We start from the raw sequence: 20,278 nt of genomic DNA, 5'->3' as shown, positions 1-20,278 counted from the left end.
CACAAAATCGAAAAAGGATGTATGTCAACGAACAGGGATGAGAAGTTTTCATTTTACAAATTTGTGGAAAACGTAAATGGTCTTCACGTAAATTACTTACATTAAACTCTTAACGTCGTACAGTGTGGCAACTATCAATATAATATTTATAATTACGATTCCATATCATTCCCTCATAATAATAACAAAACGAAAATTAATATATTATATTAAGAATAAAAGTTAATCGCAAATCGTCTCTAATTTTTATATATAAATCAATTTAACCCACAGAAAGGAGAGGAAAAATGCCAAAAGATAAAAAACATAAGAAACGCGAACATAACGATCGCCACAAACATAAATCTAAAAAGGATCACAAACGTAAAAAGAAAAATAGATCGAGCTCATCGTCTGCTAGCTCTGAGGAAGCTATCTTAACAAAAAGCATCGCACTGCTTAAAAGATTGGAAGATAGACGTATAAAGGATGGATTAGAAAGGAAACGCATAAAAGAAGAATTGAAAGCAAAAGAAACACCTGAACAGAAGCGTGACCGACGCCTACGCGAAAAAGAAGCTAAGGAGGTTAGAAGACGTCAACGTATGGGCTGGGATAATGAATATCAAAATTATACAGATCAAGATAATCCGTTTGGTGACTCAAATTTAACATCAACTTTTGTATGGAATAAGAAATTGCAAAAAGAAGGTTTAAAAGATGTACCCATGGAAACGGTGGAGGCCATTAACAGGCAAAAACAAATGGAAAATAAATTAGAATTAGAGAAAGTAAAAAAGCGTCGAATAGAACGTGAGATGGAACGGCAAGCCCGCGATGAAGAATTGGTCTTGCAGCAGCGACAAAAAGAAGCTGCCCAGTTCCATGAGTGGGAAAAACAAGAAGATCAATTCCATTTAGAGCAGGCACGACTACGCAGCGAAATACGTATACAAGATGGGCGGGCAAAGCCAATCGATTTATTGGCCCAATATATATCAAGTACGAAGTTGGAGGATTCCAGCGCCATTGAAATGCAAATGCATGAGCCTTATTTTATATTAACAGGGTTAAGTATAAAAGATTTGGACGATTTGTTGGTTGATATACATGTCTACATAGAATTAGAAAAAGGAGAACATATGGACTTTTGGAATGACATGACTATTATTGTAAAAGACGAGCTGCAAAAGAAACGGAAGCAAGCAGAATTTGATGAAGCAGTTGCCTCCCGCCGTGGAGGTATACACGAAAGCGTCGTTAAAGACGTAACCGGCATTTTTCGCAATAAAACCATAGCTCAATTGGATGAACTGCGTTCAAAAATAGAAGACAAAATCAATATGCGAACCGAAGGCGTGGATATAAGTTATTGGGAAAATATATTATCCCAACTGAAAGCTCATATGGCACGAGCACGATTAAGGGATTATCATCAAAGGAAATTAAGGGAAAAATTGGATTTACTGAAAACATCTAATCCTAAAGAGGAAGAATATAACCACTCACCGCAAGAACCCAACGAACAGCCCGATAAAGAGGATCATGTAGAAGAGAAAGCTGATATACCTGAGGATATCCATCAAAGAGATTCCTTTAAGTTGTATGATGAGGGACAATATAGCCCGAAGTATATTACTTCACCAACTATGCTATCAAATATAATTAATATTATCAATGAAGACGAGGATGAGGAAAATTTATCGAATCTACGCCAAGAATTATTGGAAAGAAATCAAGAAAATACTTTATATTCTCAGGAAGAATTGCAAATGCGCTTGGAAGCTAAACGTGGTATGTCAGGTGATGAAGTCGAATTCTCAGTGGAAATGCCAGTCGACAATAGTGCTGCCATTCAACTGGCTACTGATAAATATCGACCTCGAAAGCCACGTTATTTTAATCGTGTACATACCGGTTTTGAGTGGAATAAGTACAATCAAACCCATTACGACATGGACAACCCACCGCCTAAAATTGTCCAAGGTTATAAATTCAATATCTTCTATCCTGACTTAATTGACAAATCAAAGACACCCCAGTATTACTTAACTCAGTGTGAGGATAATTCAGATTTTGCCATATTACGCTTTCATGCTGGTCCGCCTTATGAAGATATTGCATTCAAAATTGTGCATCGTGAATGGGAATTCAGTTACAAGCGCGGTTTCCGTTGTCAATTCCATAATAATATCTTTCAGTTATGGTTCCATTTTAAGAGATATCGTTATCGCAGATAAAGTCTTAATAAAATTGAAACCTTTTTGGCTTTTCTCAAGTACACATTTCATTTTGCTTTGTTCAGTTACACTTTATTGCACAAAAAACTTGATTCAAAGCTTTTAATATCTAATTATAAAAAAAAAACGCATTAAATGTTGTAAAATAAAAAAAAAATTTTTGTTTTTTGGTATCTGTTAAGGCACAACAGGTGAACAATTTAATTATTTATATACTTATAATGTAATACCATCGGTTGAGGTTGATTAAGCGTATCTGATCGTTTTGTGGTAACTCATTTAATTTCTTGCAAGATTTGCGCAAAGGATGCTGGCGCTTTAAAGTTTACCGCCTCTTTAAAAATTAATTCCTTCCATTTCTCGACCGATAAATCCATGTCCTCGAAACTTTGATCGTATAAAGGTGAAGTCTGCTCATCACTCGGTTCAGAATATTTTTCCATATAGGGATGTGCTAACGCTTGTTCGGCCGTAATACGTTTCTCTGCATCTAATTCTAACATTTTTTCTAACAAATCAATTGCAAGTGGATTAGCACCTTTAAAGAGATCCTTAAAATTACGTCTCTTCATTGAAGGCAAAGATTTGATATAATTTCGTGCACTTTCCGAAGAGATTTTTTTCAAAAATTCATCAGATGGTGTCCCCAAAATTTCCATAATTAAATTAAGTTGATGTATATGATCGGTGCCGGGAAATAATGTACGTCCGGTAAGTAACTCCGCCATAATGCATCCAACAGACCATATGTCCACCGTCTGATTATAATGCATCCAATTAAGCATAATTTCGGGTGCCCGATACCAACGTGTAGCGACATAACCGGTCATTTCATTTTCCGTTGGCCGAGCTAAACCAAAATCCAAAATTCTTAATTCACAATCTTCATTTACCGCGATATTTGATGGCTTCAAATCGCGATGTATAATTCCCGCACTATGTATATATTTAAGCCCACGCAAAATTTGATATATCAAAAACTGTACATGATCGTCCGATAAACGCTGCGTGCGTATAATATTATTGAGATCCGCGTCCATGAGATGAGTAACCAAGTAAACTTGTTGAAAATTTTCCAAAGTCACATTAAGCGGATGAAACACATCCAATAAACCAATTACATTCTCATGATCCATATGCTTAAGGAGACGCAATTCACGATAAGTACGTTTTGCATGAACAGCCGATTGGAATGGACGCGCCAACTTCTTAATGGCTACATGCATGTTTGTTCCCTTTACCAGAGCCTTGCATACTTGTCCATAAGCTCCCGAGCCCACCGGCTGTAAATCCTGATATATTTCGGGTACTTCCCATTCTGTACGGAATATATCCACTTTGTAAAATTTATACATTATTGTTGTTGTTTTTGTCGTTGCATTCACTTCTTTTACTATATAATCTAAAATTCGTTGATTGTTCGTTGCTTCGTTCTCTAAGGAATCTAATTGTGCGATTTTTAATTGACGTATTTTAATTGATAGTATATATAAAAATACGGATCGGCCTCACACGTTGGCAGACTATTTAGAATAGTTGTAAAAACAAAAGATATCTACACATACATGTTACATACATGAACATAAAGATATTTATGTAAATCTCACTCAACACTCACACTAGAATAAAGACTTCGTATGCCATACATTCTATACCATATCCAATCAGTAAGCAATTAAAACATTTTTCCGGCTATTTGATAAGAATACACGTCTTTACGAAATTTGTAGATAATACTTTTACTTTTATTGCAATATATGAAAGTTAAGAATGGAATAGAAAAAAAAGAAAAATTTACAAGAACTTTAGCTTCCTAATGTCCCATCAAACTGAATCAGAACTACCACAACTACTTGTAAAAGAGAAAAAATATATTGACTAAATTACATTTCACTTTGACAACCTAAATATAGGGTTTCCAAACCCTAATCCAGAGCGTGTCAAAAAGATTTGATAAATAAAAAAATTTTAAAATACTTTTCACTTTTTCTAAAAATTACTTTTCAATCTTAACTCCAAAGTTTGTTATGGATCATGATTTAGGGAGCTTTATAAAAAAGTTCTTCATGAATACTTGAAATTAGCGGAAACGCAACTTGATAAAAAGAAATATTAATCTTTGATAGACGGGTACGGATAACAAAATATTAATCCAGATAACCTATTAGGTTTAAAAATCTGAATAAGATATTGATTTGGAGGCAATACAATCGAATTTTCAACTGTAGCGACTTTTACACAGCAACGTTTCTAATTTCTACATTATTAAATTTAAAAAGATATAAGTTATATACATAATAAGTTATATAAATTTGTATTTTTCTAAAATCAGAGTTAAAATTAGAACCATAACCATTATTGATCTGTATTATTATTTAATCCGCTAAAAAAGAAGACCCAAGAAGATCTCAATTTCATATGCTATCAAATTTCATAGATAACATATATGAAGGCATTCAAATTTTCCGCTGAAATTAAGCAGATATTTTCGTTTTTCTTCCATCTCTGTAATGCAACTCTGCTTTGCAGAAAGAGAAGAGCAAAACGAAGTCAACAGCTGAGAAATCATTTGTTTCATTGTAAACTTTTACAGCTTGATTAAGTCATCTTATCGAATATATATAAAAGTTTATAAATTAAAGTAGATAATTGTAAATTTTTATTTAATTTGATTGCTTTTATTGTTGATGAAAAACTTGCTCTAAACATTTAAAAATTCCTAAATCCATTATATATTCATTTCATTTATAACACAATTAAAAGCCGCCGCCCGTGCCGCTTTTCACAATTGCTTGAAATGTAAACATCTCATGCAAAAAATCAGAAGTTATTTCATTATTGTAAACATTTTAAAAGAATTTTTTTTTTTTATGGTTTTGTTTAAACAATAAAAATTGAATGTTATCTTGAATTGATATTAGTAACTACTTCGGACTATCAAATTAAATAGAATACGGTATACAAAACGAATACATTAAATTGAAAAAGGAAAGGCAGCACCTTGGTAAACTTGAAAATTATTTTATTTAATTTTGTTAATCAGTTTTGATTCAGATATCGCCACAGACGGAACGCAATAGAAACGTCATTACAATAATATTGTATTGTAAATATTGTAACAAATATTGTTTATTATAATTTAAACGAATAAATTGCATAGCAAGTGAGTTTTTTGCATATTTTAATACATTACAAGACTAAGGAGCAACGAATAGTTTATTATTTAATCAATTACTTTACAGTCTACCTCTGCTCATTTTTTTTTTTTTTTTGTTTTTTGTTGCTCTTTTGACAAATTGAACATTAGACCTTTAACCAAAGCACTTGTCTTAAAAAGAAAAAAAGTAAGAGTTTTTTTAAATATACTATTAAACGCTCTTTTAAAAGAAAAATTATGAAAGGAGTGGAGTATATAATTTCATAATATGTGTGTACATCGTTTTTCCTACCCCTATTCGATTTTTGATTTGATTAAGCAAAAAAAAAAAAAAAAAATTCATTATTTGAACGATTATTAATTCAGAAAAATAAGCAAACTTCATGTTTTCGATTTTGAATTACTCCCTAAGAAATTAGTCTATGTTTCATAATTTTTATTAGATTTTATCTTATCCATTCTTAAAATTAATTAACAGATTTCGGTTTTTTCACTAGTCACCCTTCGCGGATCGCAAAAGACAAAGGATTTAACGAGCTTTCCAATTTGAGCTTCAGTTCATATGGTTATTCTTTCTTTCTTTGAGCCAGTTTAAAAGTTCACTCGTTCTATACTATTTGCAAAGAAGCCTAAAGAACAAATCGAAATCTGTCAACACAAAGCCTAACGAGCTGTCATTATATCTGTATAAAAATTCAGTTGAAGGGTTTAAAAGTTGAGGTACATATTTATGGTTTAATTGTTAAGATATTTCAGAATTTTTCTTTTTGCCTCTTACAAGTGCATTTATAATTTTTACCAATTGTCGTTATGATATCACTCTGATATTTGAATATTCAAAAACCCTTTTTAAGACTGATTTCTCGCAGCGCTTTTTCTTCTTCGTTTGTTTTATACACTTTTGCGACTTGGGATTTTTTAACAATTTGTTTTCCAATATTTTCTTTATGATTTATTCCAGATTTAGATATTATGGCTACTTTACTTCCGGGTAATATAGTTTACGGTGGTCCCATAACCACTCGCGAGACAAATGACTACAAATCTTTGGGACATTTCATAATGGAAAAGTACAAGGAATTTGATGATCGAATTGTTATGGTAGCGTAATCCCTCCCGCTAAAAATATATATAACACTAAGATTTCTCTTTTGTTTTTTTTTTTTTTTTTTTGGTGAACTTTTACAGGTCGATGCGGTCAGCGGTAAAGAGTACACCGCGAAATATATGCACGACTCGGCTATAAGAGTGGCTTATATTCTAAAGAGTTTAGGAATAAAAGCTAATGATGTGGTAGGTTTATCTAGTGAAAATTGCTTTGAATTTGCTATAACCTTATTTGGCGCTTTTGCTATAAATGCTACAGTGGCTCCTTTCAATATTACTTATTCAGAACGTAGGTATTATTATTATTATTATTATTGTTATCTTATTGAATATAAAAAATATTCGCTTGTGTTATTTAAAAGGTGAAATGCATCATGGCATCAATTTGTCGAAACCTAAAGTGATTTTTTGTTCAAAAATAACTGCTGAACGTATAGCTAACGTAGCCAAAAACAACGCATTTGTTAAAAAAATTATCTCATTTCATAGTCAAAAGTCAACATCTGATATTCTCTCTTTTAACGAATTAATGGATAGCATCAGTATTCCATCAAACAATACGTTTGAATATGAACCGGTGAATAAGAATGAAGATGTAACCTTAATTGTATGCTCTTCCGGAACAACAGGCTTGCCAAAAGGTGTACAAATAACGCAATCAAATGTGTTAAGCACTTTGGATTCTCAATTGTAACTATGAAATTATTATTTTTTTTTTTTTGTCATTGAAACTTGATTTTTATGCAATTTAGAGCACCTACGGTTATCCCTATCGGTGATGTTAAAATGCTAACAGTTATACCGTGGTTTCATTCCTTTGGCTGTTTAACTTTGATATTTTGCGCTTGTGCTGGTACTTGCTTAGTGTATTTGCCGAAATTCGAGGATCATTTGTTTTTAAGTGCTATCGAAAAATACCAGGTTATGATGGCGTTCATAGTTCCACCTCTAGCTGTATTTTTAGCTAAACATCCTATTGTTGATAAATACGATCTATCTTCTCTATTGGTGTTATTGTGTGGGGCGGCACCCCTTAGCAAAGAAACGGAAGATCAAATTAAAGAAAGGTGCGAAACTTAATTTTATTATTATTTGATATTCATGTTATAATTTACTTTTTACTTTTCGTACCACAGAATTGGAGTACCAATTATACGTCAAGGCTACGGTCTCAGTGAGACTACATTAAGTGTGCTGGTTCAAAATGATAATGCCTGTAAACCGGGCAGCGTGGGTGCCTTAAAAATAGGAGTATATGCTAAAATTATCGATCCGGACACTGGCAGAATTTTGGGCCCAAATCAACGTGGTGAATTATGCTTTAAAGGTGATTGCATAATGAAAGGTTATATAGGAGATGTAAAATCAACTCAAAGCTCCATCATTGATGGTTGGTTGCATACCGGCGATATTGGTTATTATGATGAGGATTTTGAATTCTTTATTGTCGATCGAATTAAGGAACTTATTAAGTACAAAGGTTTTCAAGTGCCTCCAGCTGAAATTGAAGCAATACTTTTAACTAATCCTAAAGTCAAAGATGCTGCCGTCATAGGCAAACCAGATGAAGAAGCTGGGGAATTACCAATGGCATTTATCGTTAGTCAACCTAATGCTCAACTTAATGAACAAGAGATTATTGATTTTGTGGCACAACGGGCATCACCAGCAAAACGGCTACGTGGTGGTGTAATGTTTATCGATGAAATACCCAAAAATCCTAGTGGCAAAATTTTACGACGGCTTTTACGTGATTCGTTGAAAAACAAACTTAAATCGAAAATATAGCTTTCCCAAGCGACGGTACACCAAAATTGTGACGAAAGGCAGCACAATAATAAGCGTTTTAACAATTTCTTTCCAAAAATTTGAGGTAAAAACGTTAAATTAATTCTCTAATTTATATTTAAAAAAAAAAAAAAAATAGTGTTTAATAGAGTGGTCTTATCTTTATGTACAAACATGTAAACCAAAAATATAAATGGGCTTATCTTAAAACTTTCTTCCTGGAAGATGCAAAGTGTCCTTGGTGAACGCATTCGTGGCAGTAGCACTTTTGCTTCTGTCTATTTGCTCATTATCTATGTATATGGGGAACTTTATGCTATACTTCTGCACTTGTATGTCACTCACTTAAACATGAAAAAATTTTACATAACTGTAAAGTAAAAATTTTCGACATTCTTCAGCTATCTAGCTTTTAACAGGACATTATAAATTTACATTACAAAAATTAATATAGAAATATAGCACTTTTTCCTCCATGTTCATTGAAATTGCAAGGTACGATGCCAAAAATGCGTTATTATATAATTAATTATCTTAATTCATTACGCTGGCTAAGACATTAGTTGCACATTACAGTAATAGTTGTTACGACTTTTTAACATATTGCATTGTTCTAATACAAATATGAAATTTTTTAAATTACTGGCCAAGAATGATCACAATCGAGTATAGATATTATTTAGGTAAATGCATTTTAATATATTTCACATAAAGAAATAAAATGTGGGACTAGCAACTAAGAATTTCGGATCGGTTTTTTAAAAAGAAAATTTAAACATCTGATCGATTGATTTAAAAATACATGTTAGAAAATGGGTTTCCTAAGAAAGTGAAATAATTTTGATTAAAGCTGAAGCGTGGGTTATTGCACAAACTTAACACATTACATCACATCGACATAAGCGATTTTGTTTAAAGCTGCAGTTTTTATAGATAAACAAATTAATTTGAAAAAATTTTACTGTGCAGTTCTTTCCTTTCTTCCTTTTCAAGACAACTAACGATCTCCATTTGTGTTTTCTTCAATCATTTTACTCCTGTAATGTTAGTCAGCAATAAAAAAAAAATATATTTGCAATAATTGCAAAATTTAGAAAAACATATTCTGGCAATCTGTCTTCAGACTCTGCAGTAAGAATTTGAATTAGTTAACAAATATTTTTAAAAGTAATTATGTAACGATTTGTCAAAGTGAGCAAACGACTACATTCGGTGGCTTCATCTATTTATATTGTTTTTTATAAATTATTCAGCAGGCGCATGACATTTAACCTTCATACATTTTATAATTATTCCTTGCTGGTCAGTAGTTTACAAATTAAATTCAGTAGGTTATCTAACGGATCTATTAAATGTGAATTTAGAACTGATCTTGAGAAATTTATGGTGTCCTTAATAGTACATCGCATTCAATAAACCTGGTAGGTGAATAAAATAATGGCAAAATCGTTCTTTGCGAATTTCCTAACGAGTAGGATTGGTCAAATTAATTTCTTCCCTTCCTTCCCTTCCTTTCATAATGTTCAAAGATCACTTTAATCCTCGAAAGTCTGCGAGAACCCACATTTCTTGAAAATAAATATTGATGGCGCTCATAGACATTCGCTTCTCGTATTGGGGCTTCATTTGATCGGCGTGGGAAATATATATACACTAATAATGCAAAAGTCGTAATTATGGGCTTAAACGGAAATACATTTGGTATTGTGTTTGGAAATAGTTTCGGATATATAGGTCTCTATCATAATAAAATGGAATTTGCCTTCCGCGCCAATAAAATTTTGGTTGATATCAATACCATGTAATAAGATGATATATTTAAGTGTAAACATATTTTAACGCATGCTAAAGCCGGTTATCCAAACCACAAACTAAAATTACAAACTTTGATCAATAAGACAACATGGAAGGCGGGGAGCAGTTCCCGTTTCTGACAAGGATGAATACATCTGTGCTGGAAGTGTTCGATATTGCATACATTGGAAACTTGGTAAATATTGTTAGTAAGTTATAGTCTTGTAGTAAATTTAATATATAAAAGTTCGCTGAAAAAATGCATCCTATTGAAGTGCCCATATAATAAACAAAGCAAAAAATTCGTAATAGTTGAAGAATACTTCTCTTATGTTTCACAAGAACTGGTGAACATCATTAGGCCCGAAAGACATATATTTTGCATATGAGAATTTAAAGACACAATGTTACAAGTTTGCCACCGATGTTTATCACTACACAATTGCGTAGACACATAGATGGATAGCCAAGCAGATGGACATATTTAGGTGCATTGCAATTTTGAAATTAGCCAAGAATTTATACACTTTATGGGGCGTTTGAACCTAAGGGTATTTAAAGAAAAATTGAGTTCGATGCAATATAATGTCAGGTAGGCGCTACAGCATTTTTATATAGATGCTTCAGCATCGCCCACAGAGTGTCAGTTCGAATTTTTATACATTTATCTGCCATAGTTTACGAGTAATGAGCAAAAACCAATTTTTTATTCTTTTGAACAACAAATGTGTTCTCAGTTTGCATGGCATTTTGGGTGTGTCCTTCGACCAGTTTGGCCCAAGCGTTTCTGCTAAGTTTGAAGTCAGTGGTTTAATTTTTGCGACCAGGAGGATGTTGACAACAGGCATTACATGGACGGACAAACGGATATACTTAAACCGATTTGGAATTTGCTGTTGTGTAAGAATATCTATAGTTTACGGGGTCTCTGATGCTTCCTCCTGACCGTTGCAAATGTTTTGACAAAATCAGTATACCCCGCATTCTTTGGTGATGGGACTAAAAAAAAGGAAGAAATATTTCAAAACATTTTCGCCGCCGATTTCAAAACTTTAGATATGCGTTTGTCACGCAATAACATTTTATTATATTTTTCATTTAACATTTTACACAACATGGCTCACTTTCAATCTACTTTTTTTTAATCGGTTTTGATTTGTAGTCGTCAGTATTCTCAGGTTTTTACTTTGGAGGATGTCTTGTCTGGACTTTCTAAGGCCTATGTAATCATTTTACTTGTCACGTCACGGTAGAAAATGTATATCAAGCTCCGCTTGATCAACTAATTGGCATAAGCTTTTGTGTCTGTAATATTTTTGCTTGATGTATAGGATGAGAAGTAACCAAGATTCGCCTCAAATGCAATTCTAATTTCCTTACTTATTCGCCTCTCAGTTTAAATTTATTGTTAATCGTCGTTTAAATTGTTATTGACTTAACGGTTTTGTGTTTTTGAAAATCTCATATAGTTATTTAATATTAAATAGTTTTTTCTCTTATAGTTTTTTTTTTTTTTTTTTCTTTATTTTTAAAATTCTTTTTTAACTAATTTCGTAATAATACAACAAATTTGTTTTTCTAATAAATTGTTTTTGTTTTTCTTTTGACTAAAATGAACATTTCTTTTAATTTGTTATTAATTCATTAAATATTTTGTATTTTAATTGTTTTGCTAAGATATATATATATATATATATATGTATATGGGTGTGTGTGTAAATATTGAGATGTACGTAAATGTAAATGGCTGAAGTTTATAACGTGAGTCCTATGTGTGTATGTATGTATATGAAAATGATTGTTCTTTTATAAATAGACATATTTCTGTTATGTTTTCTTTTGTGGCTTTGTTTTTTTTTTCCAGTTAAGTACAACAATTTTCAGATAATTTGTGTATTTAATTTTTTTTGCATTTTCGTATTGTTCCATTAATTATTGTAAAAATTTGACATTGTTCTCTTTTATTTCTTTCACTCTTACTATACCCAACACCGAAGGATTAAATTTTACGCCAGATTTATTAGTTCGAAATATGTGTTATGTATCTTATATAGAAGCATAAGATGTTGAGTCGATATTGTCATGTCCCTTGTGTCTGTCTGCCCGTCTGTATGATTGTTATTTAACTTTCGCGATAGTTAAAGATAAAACTTGCGAAAAACTTTCATGCATTATCTATTATGTATTAGTAATGCCAGAGATCGTGTTATAAATCGATCATGATATCTTCATTGTCTTTAAAAATTCGATCATTTATAACTTATAGTAGATGTCAGCACAAACGGAATGAATAAAGGTCGCTTGAGGTGGTGGGTGGGTATCGGAAATTCGCCACAAGGCGAATATATTATTTGTATTACTTTGATACGTTTATAGAACGAGAACAATTTTTGAGTAATTTTATTTGATTGATAAGTTTTCAATTGAAACCGTTCTCAATTAAAAAAAAAAACGAAAAATTTATTTCTCAGATAAATAATAGAAAATAATAGAGAACAAAATTAAATGCATTTTAACCGTTGGTTCCCCCTCTCTCTCTCTCTCTTTCTGTCTTCTCATATTTTTGACGTACATTGTAATTTAGTTAAAAAATGAATAACTAATTAAAATTACAATTTAGAAAGTTGCCTTCTTTTCTATTTTATAAAAAAAAAAAAAAAAAAAAAAAAAAAAAAAAAAATAGGCTTTTGATTGTCTTCAATCCAAATTTTATTCGCTGTCGCTCTTTGGCACAATCATCAGCGTTAATATTAGATGTCTTTTCCTTTTTCTTGAAACAATATGCTTCGAAAATGTTTTCTATAAAAAGAGAAAAACTGAATCACTATGATTGTCGGTTTTTTTTTTTTTTGTTCTTTTTTTTTGTTTTTTCTTAAATTTTTTATTGGAAATTTTTTAATCTGCCACCGCGTCAAGCTCGTAGGCATTCAAAAAGGTTAACGATGTCCAACGATAAGTTTTTGTTGCGGATCATACAATTATCTCCATTCGATTAGCTTTTCTAGTTACTTTCGGTGGTCCTTGTGCTAACTCAGACATGCCGCCGTATTTGAAATTAAATATTACAGTTTGTTGACCGAAGTTCGCCTCAAATCTGTGATGTATACATATATATATATATATATATATAATGGAAAATTCAATATGTATTCATAAAGGCCTTGAAATTATAAAATTTTATCATACGGGCATCCCTTTTTCCGCACTTCGCTGTATCATTTATTCTTCTCTTCGTGTTGGCTATTGATGGGGTCGGTCCAACAACGTTCGCAAATCTCTCGAATTTTTGCTTTTTTTTCCCCAATTTTCACGATAATATGATGTGAATCATAGTTCGAAAAGAATTCAATTTTTTAAAAACGACATGCGGATAAGGGCGTCCTTAATGAAAATTCCTATAATACTTACTCAGTGCTTATATGTATTTCAGGAGGTTTCCCAGTTGCATTTTGTACCACTAAAAACATTTTGGTAACAATTTCAATCACATGAGCTGTTTCAAAAACGAAATCACCCTTCTTTCGACCAAACTCAGACTAAAAAGCAAAAGTAATAATTCGTATAAAATCTTATTTTTTATATAAGTAAAAGTTTTTTTTTTTTATACCGCTTTAACATGAAACACGGCAATATCATCCAGGTAAGGACTTAGAGACATTCGATAAATTTCTGCCGCAGGCACACGATATTTTATTTGCAAAGTTCTCTGATCTAATAGCAAGAGAGACGAAGTCGATAACACCAAAAGAACAGGTGCAATCTAAATGAATATGAATTATAATGAAATTATTAAAGTTCTTGTTTTGTAAAAATATTTTAATATTTTACCTTCCCACTAGATCTAGTAATTTTATTAATAATATCGGCAAATACCACGTATTGATCATTAGTATCCACGCACATTTTCTTCCATTGTTGATTATGCCGCAAGCGCACGTAATCACCGATAAATGGATGGGATACGCTAAAAATATATTAATAGATATGTATAGATATATATATATATATATATATATGTATATGTATAGAAGTGGTGGATTTTCTTCTTTTTATACATGCAATCCGAGATTGAATTCTCATTTTCTTGATAGAATCTTTAATAATTTCTTATAAAAAATCTTTTATACCTTACATCATTTGCGTTACAGAGTAACTTACGTTTGCGTAGACGTACGTAACAACCAGAAGGGCTTGAAATAGACTTAACTTTTATTGTATTGTATTATCTAAGCTTGTCTGACCTCCTCTTCGTCTGATGCCTGCCCACGTTTTTTTGTGTTCAATCTGCATGTGTTTTTTTTTGTTCAATCTGCATGTGGCACTTTTTGAAAAATTTCATTGAAATTTGGTGTATTGACATGCTTTGACTCAAGAACGAATACTAATGCAAATGATTCGGATCGTTCGTTAACGTATTTTGTAACCAATGCTTCATGCTATCCGCTAAGTTACACTCAATGTATTGTCTACACTCATCCTTATACTTTCACATATAATAAGACATATGAAAACGATACTCTTATGCATTTCAAATTCATTAAAATCCATTTTACCTTCTAACATACGACGCCTTACGATCTTTGAAGATGATACTGGCTGTAACTTTTTCACGCATGCGATTTCTTGATGTTTGATCAAATGAATTGCGATAAATAAAACATTTCCAGCGATGGTAAATAGCTCGTAGTAAGCGTGAGGTTTCGCTAAGAAATTTCGGTGCTGTCGGCCAGTCCATCGACAAAGGACTTAACGTATTAGGTGGTAATCGTAGCGGTATTGTTAAGAGATATTGTCTTATTTTCCATAAATGATAATTACGCGATATAACATCTACAGCCCATTGAACTTGACGTTTATATTTCATACTGCGATATTCTTCGCGTGCCTGTTAAGCAAACAATTTACTATTAGATGATATTAATTCTCAATAGGTAAAAAAAATATGTGATTAATGGTAACTAATTCTATCTCACTGGAGATAACTTAAAGCAAACTTTTATGAAATAAATTTGAGAAAATGGCACTTATTATTAATATGAAAGAAATTTCGCATGAGATGAAAGAAAGAACAAAGGTAAAAAACAGATGGAAAGAAAAGATGTTTACAGTTTAACAAGGTGAAGGCAGCATAAGCTGCCTCGAGTTCTACGAACCTCTGTTCATCATATTAAATGGAATGCTTAAGTGAATCTATTTTTCAAAATAGTTTATGCATTTATGTAATTTCCTCAATCAATTAATCATTATGAAGAAATTACAAAGAAATATTTCACGAAAATATAAATCTAAATTAAAATTATTACTGGAGGAGAATTGATAGAATGTCTTTTTCGTTTTGTATAACCTCGGCTATTAGTGAGCTGATATTGCAATTTCAAAATTAACTATTTCCCCATAAATACTGTTGACCAAGCGATGACTATATCTTTTCATAATTCCCAGAATCTTTTATCCCTTAATGGAAAGTTTGCTGTAAATTATTGTCCACCGATAAGATTTTCAAGAATATCAGAGATGCTTACTACGCGATAAAGACTCCACATGTGTTTGCGTCCAGTAAATGGAATGCCATACCGACACTCCTTAATTTAATGAAATCAAAAGACATGCATTAAAATGTAACAAAATAGTAATAACAGAAACGAAAACATGCAAAATGTAAATGAGTTTATATGCTCAATACTTACTCGCCACGTGCGCCAAGCACTAGATATCACAATTTGACTGTTGCGTTTGCACAAATATAATTTCCTTAATCGATACATACGAAATGTTTTTTGTATCAGTATCGCCAGATCATTGATGCGACCCTTACGAAACTGTTCCAATTCGTAAACGGTACGTGGACTACGCACGAACACGTTTTTTGTGCCAATTGTAAATTCAGCAGACGGCAGGGGTAAACTACGTATAATGATGGCAATGCCTTCTACAATAGTGCCACCGTGATAATGAGGCCATGTTATATTACTCAAAAGTTTATAGCGTACAAAAAATTTTGCATGAGGCATGTGAAAACAATGGCCGGTGCGACACAAATGCACCAAAGGCATTAAAGACATATAACGCACTTGATGTTGCACCAAAGCCATATCAAAAATTCGCGATTGACGGCACTCGTTCGGTTTAATGCAAAAGACATAGTGCGAACGACGAGGTTTAACGATGGCGAGTAACGTTTGCAATTGCGTGCGTATATTGGAACTTAATGTGGTGGGCTTTTTAGATGCCTGACGGCGTGGATTACCCTCCGGAAAAAGGCTTTGTACTAATGGCAGATTGCTTTGATACAAGGCTGAACTTATATACTTAGGTAATACATCGGAATTCTTCTCCAAAAAATATTGCACCGAATAGTTGACCACGTTGGCAAAATGTCGTATACGAAATGCCATGCTATTCGGTCCGCAAATCATAAAATTTGGATGACCGGCACAACATTGCTGTATGCGTTGCAATAGCGTATCATTTGTGGTTAGGTGGGGTTCGTTGATAAGGCTCAATATCCCGTAACTTGGTTTATCGATCAACTCGCATATCGATTCATTATCAAAATAATCAATGCGGGTCCATTCTAAACCTTCACGGGCATAAAGTTCTTGTTCTATACGCAGTACATTGTGCACAAAATGCTGATGAATTTTTTCAGCGCCATAATTTATAGCAAACTGTTCAAATGAATTGCATTCCAGCGATTCGAAACCGTAAAAATCTAATAAAGCTAAATTCTTTTCACGTTGCATTGATTTGAGACTATCGTTGATTTTGTTAACTAACCAAGTAAACAAACGGGCATACAAAGTACGGCATAAAGTAATGCGGGCTATTGAAGCCTGACGCGCGTCCATATCACAACCTATGAACAGTAAATACAGTTAAAATTGGTTTTTTGTTGCTTTGAACTTAGCGTTTTAAGCTTACTTACCCACATCTTCCTGTGTACTATTTGAGCTAGTAGCTCTTGTAAGACAATTAATTAAGATTTGAGCTTCTAAATTAAGTAGATGAGCCGTCTCTTGTACTTCTAAATTCAGCAAACGAAAAAGAAAAAAAAAATCATGACTTATTTAAAACAATCATTAAAATAATTATAATAAAGGATATTTACCATAAATATTTGATATCTGGCAGCCTTCTGTGCCATCAATATTTGTAACAGGTACAAACACAAAATTACCCAACTTTAAAACCACCGCTATTACGCGAAATATAGCATTGATTTCATCGCATGACATGCCCAAAACATCTAATGATTTCTGAAAAAGGGAACAACATTCTTTTTGACTTTCGAAAAAACAGAAAAAAATAATGAAAATCTTTTATACTTTTGTATAATGGAAATTGGTCCGATCTTCTTCCATGGCAGTGGTATTTTTTAAAATTTCATATTTTTCCAAATTACGATAAAGCTTCAAGGATTCTGTAAGGCGAACAAATAACGATTTTTTTTTTGTTTTTCATATATTTTAATGAAAGTATTTAAACCTACTTAATAGCGCCAGATCTCCGCCAAGCAATAATTGATAAAATATATGAAAATTTCTTTCGCCAATGGCGGTATTTGTTACGCGCGTCTGAAATATCCATTGAAAAAGTATTAAATTACTACTCGTTTTTAAAATGCAAGAATTAATGATGTTCTATGAAAAACAAACCTTCTCCAACATATCTTTTTTGTTACAGATAAAGACATGTAATGTAAATTTATAGAAAATTTTAGAAAAATAATTTAATGAGAAACAAAGAAAAAACTTACAATGCGTCATATGAACACCTATAGGATCACCTTTAAAATCGACCTCAATATCAAATAATTTTCCCTGAAATTAAAAAAATAAATAAGTAAATAAAAAACACTTAAAGTAGATCTTCATTAATCAAACATATTACATTATTTATGTGGAAGACATCTAATCAAAAAACTTGCAAACTTGTTTGTTTTGGTCTGCTAATTTCTAAATCAATTATTTGACTTACATAGCGACTAGAATTGTTATTTTTCAAAGTAGACGCATTTCCCATGGCTTCTAAGAATACATCAGCATATAGAACACAATCTCTTAATCGTTTTAAGGGGTCTTTATGTCTACGTGCTAAGGGTTGCGAGTGTTGTTGCTCTTGTTGTGCTGCAGTCATTGCTTGATTTAATTTGTGAGCATCGTACAATGAGATGCGTTGTGTTGAACCCATTAAAGATGAACGCTCATCGCGACTACCATAACTTTCGGTGGAATGCTGGCGAGTCAAATTTGAACAACTACCACGTTGTATGTGAGTCGATGAGCAAGCAGATAAACTGCGTCCAGGATTTAATTGCGGGTATAATGTCCTAAGGAAACCTAGCTTACGTTCTCGATCCTCTTTTTCAAGACTTTGAGCTCGCGTACATTTACTATGACCACACTGACGGCACCCTGAACTATTAACGCCAAATTTTGATGATGGTGAAGTAGCTGAAAATGATGTAGAACAGGTCGTTCTTGATGGCGTGGCAGTGCTGCAAGTGACTTGAGTGGCTTGATGATGTTTAAAACACGATTTAGATGGAGCTCCGGCGCTACCTGAAATAGTTGTAGCTATAGGTATATGACTACGATGTACAGCGGCCGTTGTTGTGTATAATGTTGCATCGTGAATTTGAAAATTTTCAGTGCTTTTATGATGCGAAAAATCGAAATCAACCATTTTTTCGCGAATATTACGTTTTCCGTGACGTTCAGAACTTTCGGCACGTACACGTTGTTGCACAACCATATCACAACGTCTCGCTGTGGGAGAAGGTGACTGGCGCCTTTGGCTTCCAGACGCTAAGCATGAGCTAGCACTTGCGGTAGAAGTGGTATTCTTACAAAGCATATAGTTCGTAGTAGAACCAATAGAACAACTGCTGGAATTGCGTCGATGTCTATACATTGTTGACGAAGAGCTACTTTGTACTCCGCCAGTGCTGGAGCTTGTGGATGATTGTTTTTTAAGAGCGCCACAATGTGATTTATCTTGTATTTGTGTAAGAAAATTGACAATCATTTTAAAAGATTCAGTTTTACCTGAACCCCCTTCACCTGAAATTAGAAAAAACTTTCGACTTGTACTGGATGTAAAACCAAAAACATATTGCAATACCTGTTAATAAAATGCATTGATCCTCGCTCTGATCTTTAAGGGATTGAAAGGCTAAGTTGGCAAGACCATAACTACAATTTTAATAATTATGGATGTAAATAAACCCCGTTAAATATTTCCGTAACTAATTTTATAACTTACATATGTGGAGGCAATTGAAAGATACCTTTACTGCCATAGCTGCGTATAACTTCTGAAGATTGTTCTGATATGTGATGATAGGGATTGATAGCTACCACAGATGTGCCAATGTACGTCTATTAAAATGAATTTATATATATATATATATATGTTCGTTATAAATACATAACAATTAATTTACATATATATGATCGCGTTTATAACGCTGATGAATATTATTAATAAAATTATCCTCTGAAAGATTTTCTAGCAAAACTGAATCCCAAGTACCGATTTCTTGTTCCATTTTGGTGTTCAACGACCACAAGGCAAGTGTGTTGTTTGGTATTTAATTTCTAATAAACCAACAAAAATTCAACTGAAAAAAAATTACATTAAAACCCCTGTGAGTGAAAGCATCCATTCTCAATGAAAAAAGGAGTAAATTTTAGCAGTCAATGATAATCTTCTAAAGAATCTTTAAGGGCTTTAATTTTTTTTTGTTTGGAAGAATATCGATTTTATGTTTTACGAGGACAAGAAACAACGCAACCGATAGCAATTTTAATATTTTATTTTTAAAAATTATTCACGTTTTTCACATTATCAATTCAAAAACGTTTAAATCCTAAGTTTATTCTAAATGCGGTTTATGTTTTAGATGTTGACTTTTTCTTTTTTTAAATCCACGCTTAGTTTTTTCACAGGTCAATAATTGCATCAAAAGAAAAAAATGTGAAATGTTTTGCATAATATTTGCAAAATGCAAACTTTATAATGCTTTAAACACAATATTTATTTTTTCACCACGTAACGTAAAGATCGCGGACACCTTTTATAAGATTTATCAACTTTTTAATACAAAAAATTAATAGAAAAACAAACTTAACAAACAATACAAAAAACATATAATATATCTTTTTTTTCCTTCTGATAAAATTCTTATTCTTATTAACAGAAGACAACTACT

General features: G+C 32.4%; 4 protein-coding genes across 11 annotated transcripts; 2 read left to right on the top strand and 2 right to left on the bottom strand.

The window, feature by feature from the left end:
• Positions 1–213: 213 nt before the first annotated feature.
• LOC119642015 (cactin) lies at positions 214–2,376 on the top strand. The gene has a single exon (XM_038040969.1). It carries the CDS (start codon positions 288–290, stop codon positions 2,217–2,219), a length of 1,932 nt encoding a protein of 643 aa, XP_037896897.1. The 5' UTR covers positions 214–287; the 3' UTR covers positions 2,220–2,376.
• LOC119642016 (mitogen-activated protein kinase p38a) lies at positions 2,270–4,063 on the bottom strand. Of its 2 annotated transcripts, none has more exons than XM_038040971.1 (2): positions 3,838–4,063; positions 2,270–3,774 (listed from the first exon to the last, which is right to left on the bottom strand). In XM_038040971.1, exon 2 carries the CDS (start codon positions 3,572–3,574, stop codon positions 2,495–2,497), a length of 1,080 nt encoding a protein of 359 aa, XP_037896899.1. In that variant the 5' UTR covers positions 3,575–3,774; positions 3,838–4,063; the 3' UTR covers positions 2,270–2,494. The 2 variants fall into 2 exon arrangements, with proteins under 2 accessions (XP_037896899.1, XP_037896900.1); XM_038040972.1 differs by having other exon boundaries at positions 2,270–3,742.
• An 881-nt stretch (positions 4,064–4,944) lies between these two features.
• Positions 4,945–9,221, top strand: LOC119642019 (4-coumarate--CoA ligase 1). 5 transcript variants are annotated; one of them, XM_038040977.1, is made up of 6 exons: positions 4,945–5,018; positions 6,338–6,477; positions 6,565–6,772; positions 6,846–7,173; positions 7,236–7,550; positions 7,620–9,221. In XM_038040977.1, the coding sequence occupies exons 2-6, from the start codon at positions 6,349–6,351 to the stop codon at positions 8,269–8,271; spliced, it is 1,632 nt and encodes a 543-aa protein (XP_037896905.1). In that variant the 5' UTR covers positions 4,945–5,018; positions 6,338–6,348; the 3' UTR covers positions 8,272–9,221. The 5 variants fall into 5 exon arrangements, with proteins under 5 accessions (XP_037896905.1, XP_037896904.1, XP_037896902.1 ...); XM_038040976.1 differs by lacking the exon at positions 4,945–5,018 and adding an exon at positions 5,053–5,223; XM_038040974.1 differs by lacking the exon at positions 4,945–5,018 and adding an exon at positions 5,239–5,382.
• A 3,709-nt stretch (positions 9,222–12,930) lies between these two features.
• LOC119642034 (unconventional myosin-Ib) lies at positions 12,931–20,152 on the bottom strand. 3 transcript variants are annotated; one of them, XM_038040991.1, is made up of 17 exons: positions 19,511–20,152; positions 19,330–19,445; positions 19,189–19,259; positions 18,043–19,127; positions 17,822–17,885; positions 17,721–17,734; positions 17,555–17,639; positions 17,391–17,485; positions 17,174–17,321; positions 16,991–17,089; positions 15,753–16,921; positions 15,588–15,647; positions 14,619–14,950; positions 13,894–14,029; positions 13,673–13,825; positions 13,474–13,601; positions 12,931–13,159 (listed from the first exon to the last, which is right to left on the bottom strand). In XM_038040991.1, exons 1-17 carry the CDS (start codon positions 19,613–19,615, stop codon positions 13,036–13,038), a joined length of 3,984 nt encoding a protein of 1,327 aa, XP_037896919.1. In that variant the 5' UTR covers positions 19,616–20,152; the 3' UTR covers positions 12,931–13,035. The 3 variants fall into 3 exon arrangements, 2 of the variants coding, with proteins under 2 accessions (XP_037896919.1, XP_037896920.1); XM_038040992.1 differs by lacking the exon at positions 15,588–15,647 and having other exon boundaries at positions 19,511–20,151; XR_005247922.1 differs by lacking the exons at positions 12,931–13,159; positions 13,474–13,601; positions 13,673–13,825; ... (4 more) ...; positions 16,991–17,089; positions 17,721–17,734 and having other exon boundaries at positions 17,232–17,321.
• Positions 20,153–20,278: the final 126 nt, after the last annotated feature.

This window comes from Glossina fuscipes, unplaced genomic scaffold (genome assembly GCF_014805625.2).
Source record: "Glossina fuscipes isolate IAEA_lab_2018 unplaced genomic scaffold, Yale_Gfus_2 204, whole genome shotgun sequence".
NCBI classification, from domain to species: domain Eukaryota; kingdom Metazoa; phylum Arthropoda; class Insecta; order Diptera; family Glossinidae; genus Glossina; species Glossina fuscipes.
The sequence above is the reverse complement of the archived record's forward strand: the minus strand, read 5'-3'. Positions and strand labels throughout refer to the sequence as shown.